General features: G+C 36.1%; 2 protein-coding genes across 2 annotated transcripts in view; one reads left to right on the forward strand and one right to left on the reverse strand.

The window, feature by feature from the left end:
• LOC763857 (cilia- and flagella-associated protein 46) overlaps window positions 1–20,679 on the forward strand; it is a 64,824-nt gene extending 44,145 nt beyond the window's left edge. Inside the window, exons 48-66 of the mRNA XM_030986077.1 lie at window positions 539–609; window positions 1,553–1,631; window positions 3,149–3,235; window positions 3,864–4,034; window positions 4,730–4,819; window positions 5,489–5,761; window positions 6,855–6,952; window positions 7,747–7,896; window positions 8,526–8,649; window positions 9,118–9,236; window positions 9,543–9,748; window positions 10,448–10,527; window positions 10,972–11,032; window positions 11,709–11,744; window positions 11,965–12,067; window positions 12,787–12,899; window positions 13,835–13,916; window positions 17,677–17,813; window positions 19,110–20,679. Of these exons, the coding sequence (XP_030841937.1) occupies window positions 539–609; window positions 1,553–1,631; window positions 3,149–3,235; window positions 3,864–4,034; window positions 4,730–4,819; window positions 5,489–5,761; window positions 6,855–6,952; window positions 7,747–7,896; window positions 8,526–8,649; window positions 9,118–9,236; window positions 9,543–9,748; window positions 10,448–10,527; window positions 10,972–11,032; window positions 11,709–11,744; window positions 11,965–12,067; window positions 12,787–12,899; window positions 13,835–13,916; window positions 17,677–17,813; window positions 19,110–19,513 (2,484 nt within the window). The 3' untranslated portion in view covers window positions 19,514–20,679. The remainder of the gene's footprint in view (window positions 1–538; window positions 610–1,552; window positions 1,632–3,148; window positions 3,236–3,863; window positions 4,035–4,729; window positions 4,820–5,488; window positions 5,762–6,854; window positions 6,953–7,746; window positions 7,897–8,525; window positions 8,650–9,117; window positions 9,237–9,542; window positions 9,749–10,447; window positions 10,528–10,971; window positions 11,033–11,708; window positions 11,745–11,964; window positions 12,068–12,786; window positions 12,900–13,834; window positions 13,917–17,676; window positions 17,814–19,109) is intronic.
• A 1,049-nt stretch (window positions 20,680–21,728) lies between these two features.
• Window positions 21,729–23,132, reverse strand: LOC105442979. Its single transcript, XM_030986242.1, has 2 exons — window positions 22,578–23,132; window positions 21,729–22,083 (listed from the first exon to the last, which is right to left on the reverse strand). The coding sequence occupies exons 1-2, from the start codon at window positions 22,810–22,812 to the stop codon at window positions 21,947–21,949; spliced, it is 372 nt and encodes a 123-aa protein (XP_030842102.1). The 5' UTR covers window positions 22,813–23,132; the 3' UTR covers window positions 21,729–21,946.
• Window positions 23,133–27,221: the final 4,089 nt, after the last annotated feature.

The following is a 27,221-nucleotide window of genomic DNA, read 5'->3' on the forward strand; positions in this document are numbered from 1 at the left end:
AACTATTATTAATTAAACTAAACTATTATTAATTAAACTAAACTATTATTAATTAAACTAAACTAAACTAAAAGCCTATAGTATATATGAAATATAATGAAGAGAGAGAATGACTTGCAATAGAGAGAGAAAAGATAGAGAGAAAGAGGGAGACTGTAGAATTCCAAAATACCAGACACCTGTTCTTACTATTCAGAGAACTGTGGCACTTTATTTCCAACCTTAATGGTTCACATTGACATATTGTAACACAAAGATGACCTGCCCCATAAACAAATCAGACTTTAAACATGTGGGAGTACGGGAAAAATCCTGTCCTGTAATCTACTGCTCATTACCATAAATTCCAGTTTAAATCATTCTGTAATCATTCAGAAATTATTACTGGATAATTTTCTAAAAACAGGCATTGTCTGTTCGTAGTCAAATCATGAATATCGGTGACTATCACAAACAAGCACAGGTTTAATTGTCTTCAAACCCCCTCTCACCTGGTAACACTTGTTTAATTGTATTGTTATTCTCTCTTTCCCTGCAGTTGGTTGAGGAGTTTATTGCAGCCACACCGATAATGAGTGATGTGACCAGGGATTGGAAGGAACTCACTAGGTATTACTTGCTTTAAAATGTCTATTGTCTCTCTGTCAATGTCATAGATGATTTAGACTTCAAGCATTTTGATTTTGTATCTCATGTTTTGAGTAAAGCCTGTCTTCTTGAAATTTAAACCAAGTTCATATATTTTGAAGATAGATATCATGAAACAGTTTTTGTGTCAGGATGCAGATGTGAAGAAGACACTGCGGTTGAAAACTTGTCTTTTGACCGAGCATTTGCGGTATATGCTTGTAAACTTGTTGGTCTCATAAGAAATATTACCATTTGATCTTGCTTGCATCGTCAAACCGGTTTCATAATTCCTTCAACTCGTGAAATCACTGTAAGCCAATTGACAAGACATATTGAAACATTTTTTGGGGGCTGTTAACCCCTTCATGAATCTCGAATGTGAAATCAAATAATACTATTATTGAAAACATGTACCGTAATTAACGTTGTATAAACCGCCCTTGTGTATTAACCGCACCCCTCTTTTTTCGCCCTAAAAAAAAAAAAAAAAAATTTGCCGACTTAAAAAACAGTAGAGGACCTAGGATAGAACCTTGTGGTACGCCGTGTAATAGAAGAAAAATTGGAGGAATTATCAACTACATATTGAAATCTATCAGAAAGACTACTTTCAAACCAAGATGACAGACAAATTTGAGTGTTGTTCTAGTTTCCGAGTGGTGAGTCAACACACCGATTACTGAGCTGGGAGACATTGCCAGGCATAGCGCCAGGTGGAGGGGCATAAATCGAAACTTTAAAAATGTTTTTTGGTGTACCGTGTATAAACCGCACCCCGACTTTGAATTTCTTTCGGCGGCAAAAAGGTGTGGTTAATACACCGTTAATTACGATACTATCTCTTTATCAATCCTTCATAATGATGTTCAATGAAATCAATTTACACAACTATTGAATATTTATAATATCTCTCTCTCTATAGCACTGTAGCATCTTCTGCTCTGAGTCAGCTGACAGGTGCACTGACTCTAGGGGGCTCCATACCACACCTCAAGGCAAAGGTAATCATAAGCAACTTTGTGCTTACTTTCTTGCTTTCTTTCTCTTGGTATTATTTTTTATGCCTCCGCTACAAAGTAGCCGGAGGCATTATGTTTTTGGGTTGTCCGTCCGTCCGTACGTCTGTCCGTACGTCCCGTTCTCGTGATCGCGTTATCTCAAGAACCGATTGGTTGATTCCCACCAAACTTGGGTCATGTATGTATCTCACAGAGCCAATGAACTGAATAGATTTTGGGGTCACGAGATCCAAGGTCAAAGGTCACAGGGCTCATTATTTATGCGACAATGGCTCGTGATCGCGTTATCTCAAGAACCGATTTATGGATTCCTGCCAAACTTGAGTCATGTATGTATCTCACAGAGCCAATGAACTGATTAGATTTTGGGGTCACGAGATCCAAGGTCAAAGGTCACAGGGCTCATTATGTATGCGAAAATGGCTCGTGATCGCGTTATCTCAAGAACTGATTGATGGATTCCTGCCAAACTTAAGTCATGGATGTATCTTGCAGAGCCAGTGAACTGATTAGATTTTGGGGTCACAAGGTCGAAGGTCAAAGGTCACAGGGCTCATTATGTATGCAAAATAGCTTGTGATCGCATTATCTCAAGAACCGATTGATGGATTCCTGCCAAACTCAGGTCATGTATGTATCTTGCAGAGCCAATGAAATGATTCGATTTTGGGGTCACCAGGTCAAAGGTCACAGGGGTCTTTATGTATCCAACAATAGCTTGTGATCGCATTATCATGAGATCAAATAGACAGATTACTATCAAACTCAAGTCATGTATGTATCTTGCAGAGCCAATGAACTGATTAGATTTTGGGGTCACCAGGTCGAAGGTCAAAGGTCACATGGCTCATTATGTATGCCAAAAATAGCTTGTGCATGCATTATCATTAAAACCCACAGATGGATTACAATCAAACTTGAATTTAAAAATTGTTTCTGTTTTGGTTTGTAAAATTGCTCTATGGCGGAGGCATCATTTTTGACTGCGCGCAGTCAAAGTTCCATCTAGTTTTTCATGGTACATTCTTCAGATCTCTATTTGAATTTTCACCTTCTTATTTTGTAATGAAATATAAAAGGATTTTTTTTATTCATTATTTTTAGTTTTATATGAGATAAAAATTGTCCACAAACCAAAAAATTTAGTCAGTCAGTCTTTTTAATACTTTATGATGTTCATTAAAGGAAGGTGTTGTCATTTTGATATCTATTTTGTATATCCCTTCAATTCATTGTCAACTTGTCTTTTATATTTTTGATAATCAACTTCCACCCTGAAGTCCTACGACGTGCTTCACAAAGCCTTTTTTCAATGCCAAATTGCAAAAAACAGTGACAAATCTGCTGATAACCAACCAGGATTTCAGAAGCTTAAACAAAAACTGTCATTCAGTTGTCACTGATGACAAGTTTTGTGAAACGGGGTCCAACTTTGCTTGGTAATGCATCCGATATCTGTGCACTCCTTCTTATTTGTGTTACTCTATGTTTACCTAAAGGCCATGTACAACATTGGTCGCTGCCTGAGGATGCTGGGTATCCAGAGAGGACCAAACCCTCCTAACCAGTGGGACGTACAGTTCATGGTAAGATATTCATACACTTGCTTTCTGCTCGAACATCAGTTTGCACTAAAGTTTCATGCTTTTTACTGGTGTTCTAAAAGAAACACCCATATATTTACAGTGCATTTAAATCTGACATGTTTTAAATCAAGAACACTTGTCTTATTCTTGTCTTGTCTTGATACACCAAACCTGATGCATGCACCCATGCCTGCTGAAACAGCAGCAGTCAACAAGCCCCTCATCCTGCTTTCCGAGGAGGAGACGGCTGTCTATATGGCAACCATTACCATACTTAAACCTTATAATGAATATTTCTTGGATTGATACTACAGCACGTCTGTGTATAATAAGCACAGCCATAATCTCAATCCCTATGGTGGAAGGGATAGACAATTACAATTTCGATACTTGAGGAAAAGATGAACTAGTTCCTCAGTTCATACAGGTACTTATTTGTTGCCATACTTAAATTGCAGCATTTTTTGCATGCTCTATATGTATTCATCCACATATACTTATTCAGGTGCTTATTTGTTGCCATACTAACGTTATACCATTTTTTTGCTTGCTATACTCAAGTTCTACCATTTTCTTGCTCTATTACTGGTTTGTATTTATCCACATTTACATCACCCTACTCTAACAGAACCTGGTACCTGTACCAGCGGCTAGCAAGGCCCCGCCCCAGCCTACCCAGGGAGATGGGGGAGATGGGGAGGAGGAGGAAGCTGAGGCGAAGGTAGAGGAAGAAGAAGAATTGACTCCGGAAGAGAACAGACAAGCTGAGAAGATCAGTAAGATGGTCAACCAGTATAAGGTAATTAATAATAATAATAATATAGAATATTTAGGAGCGCTAAAAACAATGACTACCATAGATAGCGCTTACAAATACATATAAAAAGAGGACATCCATACAAATTTTAATCCCTACCTGCTTCTGCTTTCAAAGTTTATTCTTCTTTTTTTCCTTTTTTTTCTTCAATAGTTTATTTGTACACAAAAGTTTAAATGTCGAAATCCCAAAATGTGATAATCCTGTTCTGTATTTTAAGGACCACTGTGTAAATTATTTTTTAATCCACTCTGAAGGCTTTCTGCATTTTCTATTTGGTGAAGGTGTGTGTAAACATGTCCTATTCTTGCTCCAAAGGTCCAGGCTAGGAAACAGTACAAAACACTCCTGCTCTGAGGAGAGACGTACACAGAACCATATTTTATGGATGTTGAGAACCCACTGTGCTGTTTGTAAACATTGGGGGAGGGGGGAGCCCCTAGTGTTGTGGTGCACCTGCACATCCCAATCAGTTTTACAGGGAGGAGAGACCGGACAGTCATTCTGATGTGCTCTTTCCCCCTTTATCATTAAATGACAAATTTGATGACTGATTTAGAGAAAACTGTACTGAACCTTAGGATCCCTGATGCACATTATATTTACTACAAAGTATGTTTCGTCCCTGAATGTGAACTTATGCTTGTATTACTTGTTATTCCTTGTTACCTGTGTAGGGTGAGCAGACTGCATCTGAGTTATACCTGAGCCAAGCCACTGAAGTCCTTGCACAATGTGTTCAGCTGGCTCTACAGAATAACCTCAAGGTGTGTGATCCTCACTTTTCCATATTCCGTTAATACTGTCAAACACATCATTATTTATTTTAATCAACTCTATCATCCATGTAGCCACAGTGAATGATAAATGATACAAATTCTAAATACTTTTTCATCTTGAAAAGTTTCTATTTTCAGAATATTTTTTTTGTTCAAACATGTACATTTTGTGTAGTACATGTAGGTGCAGAAAGGATTCATTTTGTATATTTTGTTCAGGAATCTGTATTCTCTACTGAAATCTGACAATATTTCATAACCAGGAAATAGTTTGGTCATATGAAATATTATTTCGGAATACTCTTTCTTATAGTCATTGCTCTTTTTGCAAAGCTTTTGCTGAAATTTGGAACAAACTACCTTTACATGTCAAAGACTGTCAGACTGTCAACCAATTCAAAATTAGTCTTCAGACACATTTACCGATATTCAAAATTGCTTTTGATGGTTAACTTGCTCTGTTCACATTGATGAATATTCATATGTATTGTAATTTGTAGATTCATTTGTAATTTTTGTTTTATATGTAAATATTTGTCATTTAATTTTGTTTGTTATAGCACTCAGAGACTTTGGTGGAAAGCGTTTTATAAGGACTGTTTTATTATCATTATTATATTATTATTATGCTATGTTCTATCTATCTCCCTCCCGCAGGACATTGTACGGTCAGCCTGCATGGACATCATCGAGTCCTGCGGCCAGTATGACCAGGCCATGGCCTGTCACTACCTTGCCCTGTACCAGTCCTGCCAGGCCTCTGCCTCCCTGGAGGATGCCCTCACCAGGGCACAGGTGGACCCGACAACCTCCAGACAGGCTAACATCCTGCACCAGAGACAGCAGCTCCTGGGCCAGAACACAGCCACTAACCAGGGCATGGGGACAGTCATGAAGACGGCTTTAGATGCTCTCGATACGGAGTCAGAGGTGAGCTCTAGATCTTTCTTTTTCTTCTATCTTTCTTGATTATCAATGTCATGTTATTAAAGTGTGGAGTAAATTGTGTAAAGTGCTTTGTTACTGCCCCCCCCCAAAAAAAAGGTGCTGTACCGCATACTATATTGATTTGTTCAAAGGTCCTCCTTCACAACTGGGACCCGTTTCACAAAGCCTTTTTTCAATGACAAATGACAAAAATTAGTGACAAATCTGCTGATAACCAATCAGAAGCAAGGATTACAGTAGCTTATCACAAAAACTGTCATTTGTCACTGATGACAAGTTTTGTGAAACGCCCCCCCCCCCCCCGAGTCATAATCCTAATTACCCATGATCACAAGGTCAACCACTTTATGTAGCCAGTTAGAGGGATGAAATGTACAGTACCATTCTCAGTGGAAATCTTACATCTCCTTACATTGTTTACAAGCAAATTTTACCATATCCTATATGTTGGTTCTTAAATCTGTACAAAATTCATTTTCTTATAATAATAATAATTACAGTGCTTATATAGCGCCTAACACTTACTTTATCAGAAGTCTCTAAGCGCTCTACAATAATGCAGCACAATTACCCTGGCTTTAGCAGTGCAGCTGTTACGCGCGCTGCGTTTCAAGGAATAAATTCCTACCAGGTACCCATTTACTTCACCTGGGTGGAGTGTGGCAAATGTAGATCAATGTCTTGCCAAAGGACATTAGTGCAGCGGCGGGACTCGAACCGCGGACCTTGTGATCGGCAGTCCGGCGACGTATCCACTCGACCACAACACCTCTACTACTCTTCTTGTTAGTTTTAGACCAATTTTAGCCATTTGGAGGACTTTTTGCACAACATTTCTGCTAACATGAATTTCAGTAGAGTACCGGTATATCAATTGCTCAAAATTTAACCATGATTGAACTAATTGCACAAAAAGTGTAGCTTGTTTAAAGAGCACTTAATTCAGGACATGTTTTGTTTGTTTGAATTATTGGAGTACATATGTTTATGTGTTGTCTCTTTCAAACATTTGTGTTTATACTATTGAAGATAGATACGAAGCTTGTACATGTAATTACATTTTTTCTCATTACAGGCTTGGAAGCGTTTATCGATTGCAAACAATCATTTGGAGCTGATAAAGGAACTGCCACCAAACTTCAACATTGTCATTCTACAGCACACGGATGACAGGTAAATTTCTAATGTTATCAATCAATATGTGCTTCTGCCTCCTTGATGATAATGATAATACACATGTATTTTGCTTTGTTTATTTCATATCACATTATGATATATTGCCTCTTTGCCTCTATGCGCTTCCAAAATCTGTAGCTCTATGACATGTGCCCCCTTCCCCTGCAATCAAGTAGTGGAAAACAATACAGAAAGAAAGTACAAGTAGCCTTGTAAATTCCCATTTCATTTTTCGAGTAAGACTGTGCTCCCCTTCCACCAAACATTTCAGTGAATTATGAATAAGAAGGTGTGCATCAAATGAAAGAAGAGAGTAGAGCTTTTCATACATGTATATCTCATCAAGGAAATTATTCATTATGATTTTGCTATGAAATCCGGTTTCATTTTTTCTGGGACACTCTATACATTACGCCTTGCCAGTGGTCAAATGTACTCCCTTAAAGCCCCACTGCACTAATTGTAGCTACTTGGTCCCTCTATATAGAAAACAATGCCTAAGCGGTGCCTGTTGGTCCCCCATGACCTTTTTTTCTTATGTTAATTGAGAGCTGAGTTGATGAGATAACCACCTGTCAGTGACCACCCTGGGTGGTCTAATCCCTCGTGGCCAAACTAGTACAGATGGCCTTTAAAAAAATTGGCATGGAATCCGGTTCTTTTTCGTTTTTTCTGGGACACGCTGTTCATTACCCCTTGCCCAAGTGGTCAAATCTACTCCCTTCATATTCCATTCAACCCCTTTAACCACCTGACTATGACACCTCGTCCTTGTTTTCCTACCTTCCTAGGTCCGTGCTGTACGGAGCCATTCTTGACAAGCCCAAGGCCGGTGGTGATAAAGGTGGAAGGTCAAAGGGCGGCGGCTCCTCCCACACCTCTAGGGCAAAGGTCACTCGTAATCTGGTTGACCCATCAGCTCTAGAAAACCTCTGCTATAGGTGAGAATGGAAGATGACTTATGTGAAGAAATAGAGACATTTGATTTCTGTGTCAAATCTTTGTACTGAAATTATTTCTGAAACTTATTGTTTTACATAAGTGGATAAAGACCTGTTGGTAGGTCACAAAATAGAGAAAAGTAGAATATATTCAAAGGAGAGCACTGTATATAGAGGGGAGAAAAGTATTTGTCCTTTTCAGCTCTGTAATTCTAGACATGTGCAGTTAATGTGCTTTTGATCAGAAACCCTCCAATCAATCCAACATTGCACACTGTATTGAACTATTTCTGAAACTGACTTGTTAACAAAAGTGGATAAGTTCCTGTTGGTAGGTCACAGAATAGAGACAAACATTTGAAGAAAATAAAAAAGGAGAGCACTGTATATGAAGGGGAGAAAAGTATTATCCTTCTGAGCCCTGTCTTTTAGAAATTAAGTTAATACAAATCGATCAGAAGCCCTCCAATCAATCACACACTGTACAACATGATCAGCTAATTATTTACAGTCATACATATGAACATTGTATTGCTACATACCTTCATACAGAATCAGTGCAATAAGTAACATGATTTGCTCTCAGAAAGAAAAAAAAATTATTCTAAATCCTATTTCTCCATTTTCAGGTTCCGTCAGCACAAACAGGAAGTGATGCAGACCTTACTGAAGGCCGAGTACAGGAGATCTCAGAAGGCTCAGAGACAGCGTATGCTGGAAAACCTCTCTGATGATATGAAAGAAGCAGTCGCTGTAAGTCTATACCCAATTCATACTTCCCTTTAGTGATTCCCCCTCCCCCCATTTTTTTGAGGGGGGGGGGGTGCAATGTGTGTGTTAATGCAGGACTTGTGTTCATATTACTGTTTTAAATGAAGATGCTTCTGAAGTTATAGTTTCAATGCCAAATGTTGTCTGTGCATCTATTTTAAGTGGAACATCATCAACAATAAAACCTCATGTGCCTCAGGTGTGGCTATATGTGTCACATGCATTAGTCAAGCATTCTTCTTACTATCTCTTTGACAGACCAATGGCAACTACATGTTTGTACATAAGAGATGGGAGACTGCACTTATGATTGATTAGAAGATGATCAATTGCAACTTTTTGTAAGACAGGACCCTGAATCATATTACAAATTTGATATTGATGACATTAAGATGTGAATAGTTAAATTGTAACTTATCTACTATCTTTGTATTTCCATTTGATCTGTAGGAGTTGGTAGATGATCTAGGAGAGACAGAGAACCATCTTCAGGCTCAGTTTATCAACCTTCTCTTGACCCTAGAAGACTATCTCAGACCTATCACCTCTTACTTAGAACCAGCCATAAGGTAAGAACTAATTCATTTTCAGACGCAGTTGATCAAACTACTGTACTATTTCAACCTAAAGCCCACAGCACACTGTACGATGCGACTACGAAAAACGCAAAATTTGGTTTCGATTACCAATCACAAATATCTTGATAATTAGACAGGAGATCGGCTTGTAAAAGTCATGGGGTTCCTGACTGACCTTAAGGTTTTTAATTTTCATTGCAGCATGAGCTAAGTCCAGGATTTGTTTCAGAATCTGAGACAAAGTTACTGGATCCCTTTAACATCACATGTCATCTTCTCTCCCCTTTCTCCTATCAGAGCTCTAGATACATCCAACAACCCTCCAGCAGGGCGAGATGCGGCTAACCAACCCCAGGATGAATGTGTCATCATCTTAGCTGACCAGTGGCTACTTGAGATGCCCCTTGAAGCTCTGGCCATCTTCTCTTCTCCGGCCATTAGTGCGCTGACCAGAGACTTCTCTCTGCAGATGCTCTACAATAGATTCTACAGGGAACCTGAAGGTAGGAACAGGGAAATGTTTCACAAAGACTAAGATCTTCTTTAGGTTGGACTTAACTATGGCAGGCCATTTATGCCACTGGTTGCTCTCACCATCGGTCTCTCAATTATGATCTTTAGATAATATTTTTTCCTCCAATAACATACAATCAAAAATTGTAAATTCTGTAGATGTTTGACCATGATTTGTACGTCCCTTCAGAAACCGATGCCAGTAAATGGAAAGAGCAAACAGTGGCATAAATGGCCTGCCATAGTTAAGTCCAACTTAAAGTTGATCTTAGTCTTTGTGAAACACCCCGCTGACAGCTATACTGGGATGACTACCGTCGAGTGCTTCTTAGTGACTTGTGAGAGTTTCAAATATCAAGATTGCATGCTCAAATTATTTTCACATAGGAATATTTGCAAACCTGTTGAAAAGCAAGTGAAAAATTTGTTGAATTATAGTTATAATAATAATAAATTTTATGAAAACCCATTTATCTGCCAGAACAAAAGCTTTTTGTAAGTCACTCGTTTGTCGGAAACTTAAATTTTGAAAACAGCGTGGAAACAAAGAAATTATATTTTCATTTAGTGCATTTGTTTGACTTGACCTAAAAAATCTTAACCAATAGCAATAAATATGATATATTAGTGACTGTGATGGACTATGAAGCTCTATAATTATGTTTGATTTTATTGTTATTCTTTTACAGATGAGATGTCAGAGGAGAAGAAGAAGAAAGAAGCTGCCAAAGCTAAAGCAGCTAAGGACAAGAACAAAGGGGTCAAGATGGTAAGATTTCTTTTTCTTCCTTTTAATCATTACAATTAAAATGTTGAAGGCATATAACATGGAAATAATGACTTTCTCAGACTGCCGCTGCTTCCAATGGAAAGGTCTTAGATTTGAAGAATGAGAAGTGTTAATATATTTTGTCAAGACCATGATTGTAACATGATTTTATAGTTCCTATCTTTCATTTTGCATAAAGTTCCAGATACACTGTATAATCAAAGCTCAGTATTTGGAGAAATTGTATATACAAACTCAACTACATACATGAGTAATTGTGTATTCATTGAGTTCTTGTTGTGGAAGTTTGTGGGAATTCTAGATAATTTTTGTATCCATTGCTACTTTTCAGTTAATTGTGTAAGTATCATTCTGTCAGTTTCATGTAGGTTTTTCCTCCAGTATTTCACTAATTCCTTTGAAATCTGTTTTTCCTTTGTGCAGGTACCCCTAGACAGACCAGTACCACCAGGTTGTCTCCCTCTAGATACACACAGCTTCAAATGTATCCTTGAAAAGAAATCAACATAGGAAAAGACAATAATGATGATGATGATAATAATAATAATAATAATAATGATAATGATAATAATGATAAAAATATTAATGATGATGCTGATGATGATGCTGATGATGATGATGATGATGATGATGATGATGATGATGACGACGATGACGGTGACGGTGACGATGATGATGACGATGAAGATGACGATCATGATGATAATAACTGGATTATATAGCACCATTTCCAGAGGATACAAGATGCTGTCACTTGGTCTATAAAGGAAAAATTAAGAATTGGAGAGGTATGTTTTTAGATTGATTTAAAAAAAAGTCAAGTATAGATGAGATGGAAATTACTATTTTTTGTTGGTGAATTTATTTACAATTCTTCTATCTACTTATTTTCTATCTACTTATTTTTTATATACTGTCCTGTAGAAGTTTATTATTGTTAATTGTAAGAAATATTACTATGGTTTAGTAGTTGTAAACCAACGAGAGGTCAGAAAGTGTACATTTATATTCCAGGCTAGTTTGGAACTGATAACAGATTTATTTGCATAGAATCATACCCTTCTAATGTAAAAAAAACTGTCATACATGTATATACTATGTCACAATGACTTAGATTGTTCTTTAAGGAAGTCATCTTCCTTAATTCCTACTTTCACCAGATGTCGTGGATCCTCACTATGATTCTCCTGAAACAGGTAAGAATAATGTGTAAAAATAATTTTTATGCTGTAATATCTCCCCCCCCCCAAAAAAAAAGAAAGAAAGAAAGAAAGAAAAATTATAAAATGCTCTATGATTTGCCATAACCGTATTCCCACCACAACAAAGTGAGACCCTGTAGAGGCTTTCATACTGAAAGGCATTTGGAGTACGCCTATGACTTATTACGGTTTTCTTTGGATGCTTATTTTTCAGATGCGAACAGCCCTGTCCATGTGACCAAGGAAGCCCTACAGCTTTACCAGACCCAGTTCACAGCTAGATGGGAGGGGTTGATTGGTGATGATCACATACCAAGGTAGGTCCACCATTCATTCCTAATCCTACTCCATTGGAGCTGCTACTAGAGTTATTGCACTTTATGATAGCCTTTGTATGTGTTAACCCATGTTAACCCTGAATGCTCTTGTTCCCCTTGGCTTTCTGCTGAAACCATCTGATTACCTTGGTCAATGACCTATCGACTATGGAATTCTCTCATTCCCATATATGCTTGATATAGGAGCCAACCACTACTCAGAGGTAAAGGTTTAACTAGAATGCAATTCTAAGAAGACTAGACCCCCCCCCCCCCTCCAAAAATAAATAAATAAATAATTAAATAAATAAATAAAAAATAACAAATAAATAAATAAATAATAATATTTTTTTTTAAATGAATAAATAAATACAAATAAATAGATAAATAAATCAATAAATAAATACAAAATAATAAATAAATTAATAAAAAGCAAAAATATAATATATATATATATATATATATATATATATATATATATATATATATATTTTGTTCCAAAATCATTTTTGTTTGTTTGCACGTTTACCTCACTATAGTATATTGCCATAATATACTGCAAAGGGCTTTGTTTAGTTGTTTGCTACTTGTAAAAGCTGCTATGTCTAGGTATATACGTTTATTTGTATAAAGATAATGGTTTCAGTAATGACAGACGGTTGTTGCTATATATATACGGTATGTTATTTGTAAGCACCTTAATTTTTCTTATCTTGCAGTCTGGGAGAGTTTGAAGAGCAGATGAAGGACTGCAATGCATTCGTCTTCTACGGACTTGAGAAGTTTCTATCCCAACTGCCGCCATTCAAACTAGCCCCCGTCAACCTATCAGGTAAGAATGAATTCATGTTCAAACTTGTGACATGGTCTTGTGGTTTTGAGTCTTTGGTTCTTTGTTATTCAGTACCATACCTTCCGAATAATCCGGAATATTTTGATTTTCTGGGTTCTTAGGACCTTGAAAAGTCAGAATATTCTGATTTTTCGCAATTTCAATTTTTTTTTAATTTTTTAATTTTTTGGTGCTAAAGCCAAATTAAGCTTGTTTTATCATGCGCTTTGCATGCGTTGAATGGCTGCATGATCGAGCAGCGAATTCGTTTTCGCTTTTTGGTACAGATTTACAGCGAACTGCCAGTTACACTGCCGCTGCAAGTGCAAGTTTCTTTTTTTTGAAGGCATACCGTGCTAAAAGTTCCTAAATTATTTTCAAATGTTGGCAGGTATGTAGTACCAGGGCCCTGTTTCATTAAACTTGTTATCAATAAAAAATTCTAAATTTCTATGATAAATTTGCTCTCAGTCAATCAAATGTCACGATTTCAGTAGCTTATTACAGTTATTGTAATTTGTTGTTGATAACAAGTTTTATGAAACAGGACCTAAGGTTCAGGTATTTCAGCCAGATGTTTAGTAGCTTAAAGAAGGTCCAATGGTAAGAAGCATACTGGGTCTTGACGAATAAATAGATGAATAAATAGATGGCTAGACCTATTAATATGTAAATGAGTAATAGATACATTGAATGATTGTCGTGGGATAAATAGATGAGTAAAGTTATATATGAACATGTATATATATATATATAAAAGATTGTTTGATGGATCAATGAACAAAAAGAATGATCGGTAGATGGTTATAAAGAAAAAATTATTGATAGAGACAAAGAAAGAAAGACGAAAATGTTGGACCTAACATGATGAATATCTGTAAGGAGTTGATTTGGGTTCTTACGCTTGACTACCACCATTAATTTGTTATTTACAGAAATCTCTCTAGCAATCATACTGGACCTGGTGCAGACCAACCAGAGTTTCATGCGTCAGTCAAAGATTGATGTAGAAAAGAGGTAAGCTCAATAAGAAAACTTTTCTGATTTCTTTCCAGATTGATTAGGGCATGATAACTATGGCAGTGTGTAATCTGAAAAGTAAATCAAGAAAGAGTGTGTTTAATTTTAACATCTTATGTACATGTACTATGATTAAACCAGTTCAACAAGATGGTGCAGCTAAAAAGCAATGTTATTTTCTTAATAATAAATAATTTTTTGATTGCCTTATCTAATTTCCACTATGATATCGTTCGTAATTTTTGTTAATACAATATTATTGAAAATGAAAGCAGAATAGAGGTTCGTGTATAATAAATTTTATTCTTTGATATGTTCTTCTGAGCTTAAGACATGGTAATAGCAACTGAATCAAGAAGATTCAGAAATTGTTGGAATGAATGAAATGTTTACTAAGAAACAGACACGTATGTCGTCTTTTTCAAAGAAAATTTATATATCCTTGTAAGATTTAACTTTGATTTTCAGTCCTGTATCACAATAATGTTATTTGAAAATATGTATATTGCTATGAATTATGATTGATATACCAGAAGAGCACTAGGTCAAGAGCTTAATCCGCCCAAGGATCTACGAGTTATGGAACGGTAACATCTCAGTTCACACTCACACATGTTGCTATATGACCGTTGTTCATGTATCTATTTTTTATCTCGTTGATGTTCACTTTCTGCTTTGCAGGCAGTTGTTTACATGCGTGTATAAGAGGAAATTAAAATAAATTATCACTTCATATGCTTTTCAGTTAAAACTCAAATCTCACTTTTTAAATTTTAATAAATTTCACAATTTCAAATTAATCATATATCATCTACAAATTCTTTTATTTTGTTTAAGAGAACAAAGAACACTTCGGGAAGAGGTTTTTTGAAAAGGAGAAGAAAAAAAGAAGAAGATAGTTTTAAATTAAAACGTGTCACTGATCAATGACATTGGATCCTAATTTAATCCTTTACTGAGAAAGACTGACTGAGCCTCACTGGACATGCACCTTGCTTTGCTATATGTATTGACTTTGCAATTATATACCAGTTATAGTTCTGTTTTTTTTAATCTGGATTATTTTAATCATTCTGATTTACACCTTCAAGGATTTTTTTATTTAGTTTGCTTTTATGCTGCATTTCTGTATGTGACCGCATATAAATACTCATAGATGAAATGCATTTTTCATGAGAAAAAAAGCATTTTCTCTTTTGAATCACTTCTACATGTAGATTGACATGTAGTTATGTATAGTTTAATTTAGTGTTTAGCTTTGCCATTTTTTTTTTTTTTTTTGTTACAGTTGACAATTCATATATTTAAAACTCTAATAATACATAATCGATCCATGTACAGGATCTACTTCATAAAAAACAAAAAATCAATATGGCACCATACATAGTATTTCAACACATTATACCTCACAGCTACATGTACTTCCACTTCACAGCTTTAGTGCAAATTGAATTAAATGCACTTTTATTAAGAGTCTTTACATATTTTCATACACAAAAGCTATACCAACATCACCAGTGCTTAATGAAATGTATATATCAAATGCTGCTTTAAAACAAAAATACCAATGAATATGAATATAAATTCAACTTTTCATTTAAATGAAGATTTTTTTTTTCTCCAACTATTTCACCTCTTTGTAAAAAATATAAAAAAGCACACACAACCTTCAAGCTTTTAATAGGTTCCTCACATTCTACTTTATCTATTATATGAATTGAGAATCATTGACTTGTGCTCATTTATACTACAATTGTAATGTATAATTTGTTATTCTATATTGTATGTTTGTATTTTGCTTTGCTATATGTATTGACTTTGCAATTATATACCAGTTATAGTTCTGTTTTTTTTAATCTGGATTATTTTAATCATTCTGATTTACACCTTCAAGGATTTTTTTATTTAGTTTGCTTTTATGCTGCATTTCTGTATGTGACCGCATATAAATACTCATAGATGAAATGCATTTTTCATGAGAAAAAAAGCATTTTCTCTTTTGAATCACTTCTACATGTAGATTGACATGTAGTTATGTATAGTTTAATTTAGTGTTTAGCTTTGCCATTTTTTGTTTTTTTTTGTTACAGTTGACAATTCATATATTTAAAACTCTAATAATACATAATCGATCCATGTACAGGATCTACTTCATAAAAAACAAAAAATCAATATGGCACCATACATAGTATTTCAACACATTATATCTCACAGCTACATGTACTTCCACTTCACAGCTTTAGTGCAAATTGAATTAAATGCACTTTTATTAAGAGTCTTTACATATTTTCATACACAAAAGCTATACCAACATCACCAGTGCTTAATGAAATGTATATATCAAATGCTGCTTTAAAACAAAAATACCAATGAATATGAATATAAATTCAACTTTTCATTTAAATGAAGATTTTTTTTTTCTCCAACTATTTCACCTCTTTGTAAAAAATATAAAAAAGCACACACAACCTTCAAGCTTTTAATAGGTTCCTCACATTCTACTTTATCTATTATATGAATTGAGAATCATTGACTTGTGCTCATTTATACTACAATTGTAATGTATAATTTGTTATTCTATATTGTATGTTTGTATTTTCTGTAAAATGTGGATCATTAAACTTGAACTTGAACTGAACTTCATGATTTTCACCCCAAAATCACCAAAGTTCTCTTTGATGGTCAATAAAAAATTCATGAGACCATTCATGAGGCCATTTTTTTTTCTTGTTTGAATTTTTAATTATTAAAAAAGAAATCAGGTAACTTCCTAAATCCAGCAAGACACTGTCTTATAACAATTTGCGATCGATTGAAATTGATAGCATCTTGATACCAACTGCAACTGTCTACCAATGAGATAGGAGTAGGTGTGCGATCAATTGGACTTCTTGCAATCAATCTAGATAGGTCACACCATGTTGTAAGACAGGGTCCTACAGATTTAAAAAGCAATGTTATTATTCTGCTACAACAAATGATCCTCCATATGTTTATTTTTATTCGTTTTACTGCATTTTTATTCTTTACACTTTTGGTGTATTAACCTTTAGCTTTTTTTTCTGTATGATTTTGTTTAAAAGTTGTATTCTATTCTTTATTTTTTTTTGCAAGTTTGGTTTTTAGATGATCAGGTTTATATTATTCTAATTTTGGTTGTTGAGTAAATATGAGTTATTTTACTTTTTCCTATCTAATAGATGCAAAGCTCCATTTCCATGTCAGCAGACATCTTTTCATATGATTTTGTTTCCTATTTATAAATATTTTTATATCAAATTCACTTTATAGGAGAAGCAAAAACAAACAAAAATTGATATTTTATGATTTTATTTGATCTATTCAGACAAATAACATTAGAAAAGATAATCCATTACATAAGCTCACTACCGTGTACGGTACCTTAAATGAGAAAAAATATATAATTGTATTTAATATTTCATGAGTTGAATGTTTTTACTATGATACTGTAGTGGAAAATTATTTTGCACTATGCTCTTTCATTTCTTGTATTATATGAATTTTGATAAGCTTTTACCATACTTTAGTTTTTTACAAGACCATTACAATTCAAGATTCAGGCCCTGCAGAGACTAACAAGATTTTTTTTCTTCTTTCAATTAAAAAACAAAAAAAATTCTTGGTGGATGAGAGGGGTGGGCAGGTGTTACATTTCTGTTCTTCTCATCTCTATAAACAGGGATTAGACAAAGATTGTTTCTCATTTTGTTCACTACTTTAATACTCCTTAAAACAGCAACACTGACCTATCCCTTGAGAAGCCAGTGGAGACAGCCATGCTGCTGAGCTTAGCTGGAGCTGGGTGTGTGATGGCTAACCAGTGGCACTGCAAGCTAGGGGACAATGCTTCAACCTTCAACACACTCATGAAAGGTAAGGAACAGTCTTGATTTGCAGTGCCCCTGAAACGGTGGGCTGGCAAATGCTTTCTTGTGACAGTTGCTCCATGTCAGTTTACTACATTAACTAATTTCCTAACTTCAACCGTTGACCAAACACTAAACCTAACCCTAACATCAAACCTAACTTACAGGGAGGTGAGTAGGCCCAGTTGATAAAGCATCTGCCTGTCGAACCAAAGATCGTAGATTCGAATCCAACCCAGGCAGATGCCTTAAGCCTGCATTGTGTGTTGACGTGCCCCTCCCATTTCATAGATGCAGGTCATGTTTACAGTGGAAAACACTCTGTCCCTCGGAAAGGAAAATATATGGAGGCCCCCCTGTAGAGGAGTGTCACCACCTTTGCACATTAAGAACCCACTGCACTATTTGTTTAAGAGTAGGTGTCGCCACATATTTAATAATGAATATTAATGAATCGTTGATAAATAATCAATAATAAACAACAGTGTAGTTGTCCACATCATGCCCACCCCAATCAGTTTAACCAGGAGGATTTTATTTTTGTAGTTTTTTTTTTTGTAGTAAAAAGCTACTTTTTAATGCTTCTGTGACATCCCTTCTTTCCCAGAAATGTGATTCTAGCAAAGTAGCATCAATAGATTTATGGCCAATAGTCATCCCAGTAAGTAGTTTGTGCAGTGAACTTGAAAATGTGGAGGTTCCAAGTTAAATGCCAAGTCCTTAATAGGTAGTGCATTAAACTGGAAGATGACTGACAGTGAAAGGTTACCTGGGAAGTGTACCACAAAGAGTAAGATCAATTTTAAGTTGGACTTAACTATGGCAGGCTGTTCATGTCACTGTTTGTCCTCACCATTATGATATTTAGATATTATTTCCTTCTATTATGAATTATCGAAAAATATAAATTCTGTAGATTTGTGACCATGATTTGTATGTCCCTTGAAAGACCAATGCCAGTAAATGGTGAGAGCAAACAGTGGCATGAACAGCCTGCCATAGTTGAGTCCAACTTAAAGTCGATCTTAGTCTTTGTGAAACACTTCTCAGATTGCTTACCCTTCATTCATGTTCTTGCTGTCGGAATATTACAGGACTGCATTTCTTGAATATCTTTTCTATCTGTCTCTGTTTCTCTCTTTATCTCATCTTTCCATCTCACTCCACCAGCCACTTTCTCTGTTTCTGTTCTCCCCCTCCCCTCCCCTTCTCTCCCTCCCTCCCTCTTTGTATCTTGTTCTCATTATATAACTACATCAATTTGTTTTGGCTTTTCTCTTTTAACTCTATCTCGTTTCTTCAGGTCTTCTGGAGACCGGCCGCACCACCGGTCAGACAGTCCGTCGCATGTTCATCCCGTACTACAAGGCTCCAGGAGAGGAGGAGGAAGAGGACGAAGGAGAGGGTGAGGGGGAAGATGCCACTCCCGATAAGGAGAAAGATGGCAAGGCAGGGGGCAAGGCCAAGGCTAGTGCTAAGGGGGGCAAGGGAGGCAAACAAGAGGAGCAAAAGAAGGAGAAGGATACAGGTAGGAAGAAGAGTGGGTCAATGTCGGGTCGACCCCAAGGTCAGGGGTCAGCAGCATCCAGTGGCAAGGGTCAAGAGGGCAAAGGGGATGGCGACCAGCTTCAGCTGGACTTGTTGAATCGAGGATGGTTCAACTTTGTCTGTTATGGTCTGCCCAATCTCATTGTCACTCAAGTCTAAGAAATTATTGAAATTGAATACAAAAACTGTTTGCTATGTGTCTTTCAAATAGGCCCACGAATAAGACATTTCTATGTAAATATAGAATAAGGAATTTTGCTGTCCATGGATTACCCTCTGTTTTTTAAAATAAGAAAAGTAAGGTAATATCCTTTGTTATTTCTGACTTGCATGCATGAATATATTATGCAAATTTCAGTAAGTGTTAAACAAGACGGTTTAACAGACATGAAAGTTCAAGAAGTCAGTTATTTTGTTCAACAGGATAACCATCCCATCCTACGATTGTTATTTTAATGAATGATTGCAAAAACAGGTTTTATCCTTGCAAGAACAGTTTTTGAATATATATATATATATACATACACATGTGTTTAACAATTCAAACTCAACAATGCTATTAATCACCTTTCATATAGGGTTCGATTTCATATTTGAAGTTTTGAAATTGCCTTGCTGTTTTCACATTGGTTTAAAATGGAAAGGAAGACTGAATTAAAAAAAATTAAATATGAGTTTTAGCAAATGAATTCAACTGTATAAAAAGTTAAACTTCACCATTTGTAAATCTGATCACCCTGGTCTTTCAAAATGTGCTCATTGATATAGTTGATATGTTTCTCCTGCTCCATAATTAAGGTACCAGCACATTTCTTGTGATGAAACCGTTTGATTCACATGTTACACATTTATTCATATTATCAGTGGTTGTTATCCAGGTTGTTGCTTTATAGGAGAACCTTAAGCAAAGTCTTAAATCTTGAAGGGGATGTTTTATGACAAAAATATGTAAATATTTGGTCTCTTGTACATTGATGCGAGATGATTTAAGTGAATTAACTTAATCTAATAATTTCCCTGCTTAAGCAGAATTACTTGTAGTAATTGTTTATTAACTGTAATTTTGTAAATGCATCCAACATGTATGTGTGTCTCTATAAAAACATAAATGTATGATGCTCCACAAAAATCATATGTGTATTCTGCACAACTTGTACTTGTTTTTCATATTTCAGATCCGTCCAATTCATTATGCCTTGATTACTTTTCATTCTGTTCGATGTTTTATTCAAAATGATTGATTTTTGCATTTTTGCTGTGATTTTTTTTGTGAAATATGAATTTTCAGAATATATATCAAATCCAATCTTTATATCTTTCATCAATGAAATTGAATGCATAATTTTGTCATACTTTGTGAATGTACCTTGGAGGCATGTGTAGGTGTTTGTGTGTAATTGGGTTTTTACAGACGTGTACCAATCAGATCTGAATTTGTATGACACCGATATTTAATGTCACAACAAAAAGACACAGCTTGATATAAAACTGTGAGGATAAACATATCAGTACTTTTACAAAAAGTTCAAAGATACCATAACGTGTAATGAATAACCCTTTTTTCAATTTATCACACTGTAATTACATTTCCTGACTGTGTTAATTTGTTTGCAACAATTCATTTCGTTATCAATACATTATAGGTAATGCAAAGTTTTGGGAAATTTTGAAAATTGGATAGATAGTAATTCTTTAAAATGTTGATATATTTGGATGCCCCTGTGGATGTATTATAAGCACTAGAAAATTAAGCACCTAAAACACTTCTGCTTTCGAGAAATTGAATAATTAAAAATTTACCAGTGCTCCTGGTAAATTTCAAATATTTCAAATAGCACCTAAAGCCATTCCATGGTAGCTGCGACCATGAAAAATCTCAGAATATGCAGTTCTGATACATAATTTCCAAACAGGAATAGCGAATTGGTCGATTGTAGTCAAGAAATATTGTTTTAAAGTAATTTCAGTCTGAGAGGGCTCTATACAACATAAAGAGTTTATTATTTACAATTTCATGACTTTAGACTCAATTTCAACCGCGACAACGATCATTGAATATTGTAAAATTGCATATACTGTATGCTTCCAATATGTTCATTTGAACCAAATTCATAACCCCATACCAAAACTTTGTATTACTCCCTTTAAGTAAAAAAAGATTCAGATTATTATCTCCAACATTGATTCTTGTAATGCCACTGAAATATAGTACTTCAACCGAGATGTAAAGTGGTTATTATTTACATACTTCCATTTACATGTAATGATGTTTATATATTATCGTAAGATATACAATACTATTTATATAGTTAGAAAAAATAATGGACCCAACATAGATCCCTGTGGTACGCCCATTAATATGATTTAGGGTTCATGCTTTAGCGCTCTCTTGAATGAAGATCTTGCTCGCAATCCGAGCCAGGGTTACGTAGGATCTAAACCATGTTAAGCAATAACTACAACCCCCACTTGCAGCCAATCTCTGATGAAATATTGTGATCGATGGTATAATCCTTTTTGAATTTCTTTCATCTTATTCTTATCAATAATGTTACCATCATCTCAACCATTATCGTTATAATCACATATACTTTACTGCGTACTATGAACCATCTGGTATAGTCTCCTGACTAGTTTAGGCATTGCCATGGAGATGAAAGTAAATATGTCGACTACGGCCAGCAACTTGAAACTCGCGTCATATGATGATACCCTGTCCGCTATCAGTCCTGTGTATAGAAGAGAAAAGTCAAAACGGTGGGAGATCTTGGGACGGAACATAAGAATTTACATGTACCTCAAGCATGAGGAAAACAAAATCACCCCCTCGGCCTTCCCCTAAAGCCAGTTTGTAAAAAATATTTGTGGCAAATTTACTTTGTGTGATAATAATGCAATCATGTCATGAATTTATTTCAAACAATTAGTTGAATTAGATCATTGACCGCATTTTTAATAATAAAAATATATTGTACATCCACTTTTTTCTTTCTTCATGAATGATGCAATGGAAATTAGTTGATGGGTTTTAAAGATAACTTAGTTCGAAGACGTGAACCAATATCAGTTTGATATACATTATCAGGAACAACAAATCAAACTGCTGACAGTGCAATATAAATGGGCTTAGGGGCAATCAATGCTACAATTCACCAGGCTTAATATGTATTGAAGTTAAACAAATAACAAGCTATCATAAGCCAAACTAGTTATAAGTACATACCTGCTGCGTATCCACCCAATAAAGCTCCACAGCCCGAAACTACATAAAGCGCGGCTATGACCATTGGCAGGTTCTCACCAGAGACAATAGCCTTAACCCCCAGTGGGCCTAGCACAGCCCTTCCCGCAATGGCGTGACCTGAAGAACACGATGTCAACAGCATGACAAAGAAGTAAGGAAGAAATCCATCACATAACAGTGCAGATATGTTCACGACTGTCAATGCTAGGTACATATTGATGGGGTCCACGAGCTTGTGCGTCAAAACACCGACAGAGATGCGTCCTGATAGATTCCCAACAGCTGCACTTAAGGCAATGATAATTGTGTTTCTGGCTGAGGTTCCTCTTTGGAGGGCATGGGGTAAAAGAAACGCGTGCCATCCAGTGTACACAAATTCATGCAGGGCATAAGAAAGAATGAAGAAAAATAACAACGGATTTGTATAAAGTTCTGTGCTTCTCCACCACACTGCTATTCTTCTCAAGAAACCACCGATGGCAAGAGGGTCATGCTTGCCAGATGGTTCATCATCAAAAGACAAATTTTCAGAATCGCTTTTCACCAGACCTTGGTTCGCAGGAGAGGAAGAGAGAGTTTCCACATGACTGTCCTGGTCTACATAATCACTGTCACTGTCGTTATTAAAATCTTGACAGTAGCCACTTTCTGCACTCTGGACTCTTTTGTACAATGTCGAGTGCGTCGCATCGTCCGATGAAGTAACCTCTTGCAATGCAGTATCACCTCTGGACGCATGCTCTACCAGGTCTGAGGGTGCCTTGACGGTCATGGCACACGGTATTAGGTTTAAATATAATCCACCCAGGATTAATAGGACGTCCCGCCAACTGTATACAGTAAGCAACTCCTCTGCTAGGAAAGGGAGAAAGACCATTCCTACTGGATATCCACAGGTTGCTAAACTAAATAGAAGGTTGAAGTTCTCACCAGCTAGTCTAGTTAACACTATGAAGCAAGTCATCCACATAATGCTATTCCCGATTCCTGCAAAGTTGAAAATCAGTAAGAACAAGCAATGAAAATTGGCATGGATGGGTGTGCGTGTAGTGGGGTAGCTCACTACGGGAGGGGGGGGGGGGGGGGCACGTACAGTACACAACACGGCAATGGATAGGGCTTACTTATGTGGTAACAATTTTAACATTTTGTCTCCCCACTGCCACGCAGATGCCGTGATCTTACACTGTCGCTCATAAAGTTGGAAATAATTTTTTTTTTACCCCAATTTATGGAATTATTTTGACAATGATTTATTCCTAATAGATCTAGATAATAGTATACATTCTCAGATTTTGTTGAATAATAATTTGCCAGTGTTTGTTTTGCGTGACTGCTAAAGCATGTGTATGCTTCTATGCTTATCAACTAGGGACCTCAAAAATATTTAAAAATGCAATAAATTATCAATAATTCATTGCATTTTACCCCGGTCCCCAACATAGAAAAAAATCCTATGTACGGCCATGCATTATGGCTCAAGGCATGGGCACACAGAAGATTTTTTTCTGTTGGGGACTGGGGGGAAATTCAATGAATTGTTGATAAAATATTTCTTTTCATCTCTACCCTAGCCCCTGCTGCGTACAGTCATGGTTCAGTGGCAATTAAGCAATGGCCTCGTAACTGTGAGGCCCCAGGATCAAAACCGTGTTGATGTGCTATAATAGTGCCCTTTTGTGGGGCATTAATCCTCATTACTGTCATTTATGACTTAAGGGCGTAGGTCCCCTAGCTGATAAGCATAGAAGCATACACATGCTTTAGCAGTCACGCAAAACAAACACTGGCAAATTATTATTCAATAAAATCTGAGAATGTATATTATTATCTAGATCTATTAGGAATAAATCATTGTCAAAATAATTCCATAAATTGGGGTAATAAAAAAATATTCCAACTTTATTAGCGACAGTGTATATGACGGCTAGGTTCCAAGGCTACCCCGTATCACAAAAACAAATGCTCATTTATCAAAAGGTGAAATCTTTTCAAGGATTCAAAGCATTATTCAAATAACGCACCAAAAGAAAAGAATTAATTATAATTAATGTGAAATCCTTCACTAAGTAAATATCAGTCTTATCTGAGCTTCACCTTTTGAGTCATAAACAATCTATTACAAAGTGTCATTTTATTTGCACTGCACATACAGTTTCTTTGACAACCTACCCACAAAAGCAAATAAGATGAATACTACTAAGTTAGTAGTGACAAACGGCATAAGCATCATAGCACCGGACTCCAAGGTGGCGCCTACCAATAAAAAGACGCGGGTTCGACCACAACGGCTATAAAGGGCTCCAATAATGGGGGCTGAAAAGATCAAATGTATATATATTCTTTTCGTTAATGAAAATAATGAAAATATAGTTTGAGTCAGAGAAATAGGAAATTCACAATTAACCTTAAACAACTAAATTATTCGTAGCCCTTGTAAATTTAATTTTTGTTTTTGTTTTTCCTAACTCAAGAATGAATGGTGGCTAGTTGCATTAGGGCTTTTTTTTAATACTTTTAGATGTAAGCTTAATATGTCACATTCTGAAGAAACATAAATTGGGACATATCAATTTTTCACATACTTGACAAATTACAAAACAAGGTAATATTAAGGGTATGAATAATTGAGTTGTCAACTGTATTGTAAGGTTTTATGTGAGAAATTTCAAAAGACAGAATGAGATGAGTGTCTGTGCAGCTTCATTACTAAGGTCAAGACAGAGAGAGGAGGAGGAGGAGGAGAAGAGAGAATAATATTGAAACGAAAAAGGGAAAGAAAAAAAAAAGCAGAGGAAGCACATGAAGAGTGCTGAACATGAGATGAAAACTTTTAGTTCTACCCAATTTTTAAAAAATTAATAAATAGTTCCCTTTTGCACATAACTTTACATTTATAGTAGACCAGCCACAGATAAATAAAAGAGGGTCTCGAAAAAGATTCCATTGTATTTTGGCAAAATGCATGATATCCATGCAAAAACTATTGCATCAATACTAAGTAATAACGTAGGGGTGGATGCCAACCGCATTTTTATTTATTCAAAAAAACTGCATGTGCATTTTTTCGGTCAAAGTATGAAAGAATATCATATATCATAGTTTTTAATTTTTCTGACCAAATATGCATCATAAATTATGAGTTTTAAGTATTTAACCTCTTGGTTCACTGAAACACAAAACTGATACTTAAAAAGGACCCCAAAGTTTGTTTTTTTTACATGGGGAAAAGTGCCCCCTTTTAATTCGAATAAGTGCCTCTTTTTTGTATTTTCAATAGATGCCCGTTCCATATTGTTATAAGTGCCCCCCCCCTTTACCTCTGATAATTTGCCCTTTTTAAGTGCTCCTTTCCATCTTCCACGAGTGTTCATTTTATTTGTACACATGTCCCCTCTTCATTTGGAATAAGTGTCCCTTTCTATTCTCCTAAGTGCCCCTTTGCGCCTGATAATTGCCCCTATTAAATGCCGATTGGTGCCCCTTTTTGGATGCTAGAAGTGCTCTTTTTTACATCTGATAATTGCTTTTTCTTCTTTGACTTTGATAGGGAAAATTAAACTAATTAAGACTTTTGTTCTATTGAAATTAGTAGTATCCTCACTCAAACCAAGCGGACACTTTTTTTTTTTTTTTTTTTTGTCTCAAAATTTGAAAAATTGACATTTTGCTCCGTTGGGGGGGGGGGGGGGGGTAAGGTCACCTTTCTTAGGTCAGCCACGGGGGTGATTTTTTTTTTTTTTTTTTTTTTTTTAAATAATTAAAAAAAAAAAAAAATCAAAGGGGGGGGGGGGGTTTAGGGATTTTTTTAGGGGGGTTTACATACATAAAAATACCAAGGGGGGGGGGGTTTTACCCCCCAAACACCCCCCCCCCCCCCCTGCGTACGCGCCTGTATACGAGCAACAAACGTTCTATGTCCGTTATCGTCCGTTAAACGTCCGCTGTATCCTCTCTGCATCCTCTGGGCATCCTCGCAACTCACATCCGCTGCAGCTGAAAACGGAAAGAGGGAGGAAAGATAAAGTACGTGGAACGTCTATACATCGTTAGTAGCGCGGAAATAGAAAGGATGTAAGCGTATGCATCTCGTATATAAAGTATTCAAAGCTGTCATCCACTCCCATCCGCTTTCATCCGCTAGGCTTCCGACGAACATCAGTTTAACATCCCCGCTACATACTACCCAGTACCCACGTCCGTTATTTTCAGTGGCGGATCCAGGGGGGGTTGGGGGGGTTGCAACCCCCCCCCCTAGGGCGGCCCAAAAAAAAAAAAAAAAAAAAAAAGGGAAAAAAAAGAAAAAAAGAAAGAAAAAAAGAAAGAAAAAAGAACGCACGCTGGAGAGAAACCCTTTCAAGTGCAAATATTGTGAGAAGATATTCAACTCATCTGGTAACTTAACCAAACACATGATAACTCTGGATATAACTATGTATTAAACTGTTACTTGATTTAAAAAGACGTTATCATGCACTGCTTTTTATGGTCTCCATTGTGTTAATAGATGCCAGGAAAACATCACTTACGGGGTTCAAATAAACACCCCCAAAAAAATCGGCTCGCCGCTTCGCGGCTCGTGGACGATGCTCCGCATCGTCATTATTTTGGTCAACCCCCCCC

This window comes from Strongylocentrotus purpuratus, unplaced genomic scaffold, assembly GCF_000002235.5.
Source record: "Strongylocentrotus purpuratus isolate Spur 01 unplaced genomic scaffold, Spur_5.0 spur5_scaffold_15, whole genome shotgun sequence".
Lineage (NCBI taxonomy): Eukaryota > Metazoa > Echinodermata > Echinoidea > Camarodonta > Strongylocentrotidae > Strongylocentrotus > Strongylocentrotus purpuratus.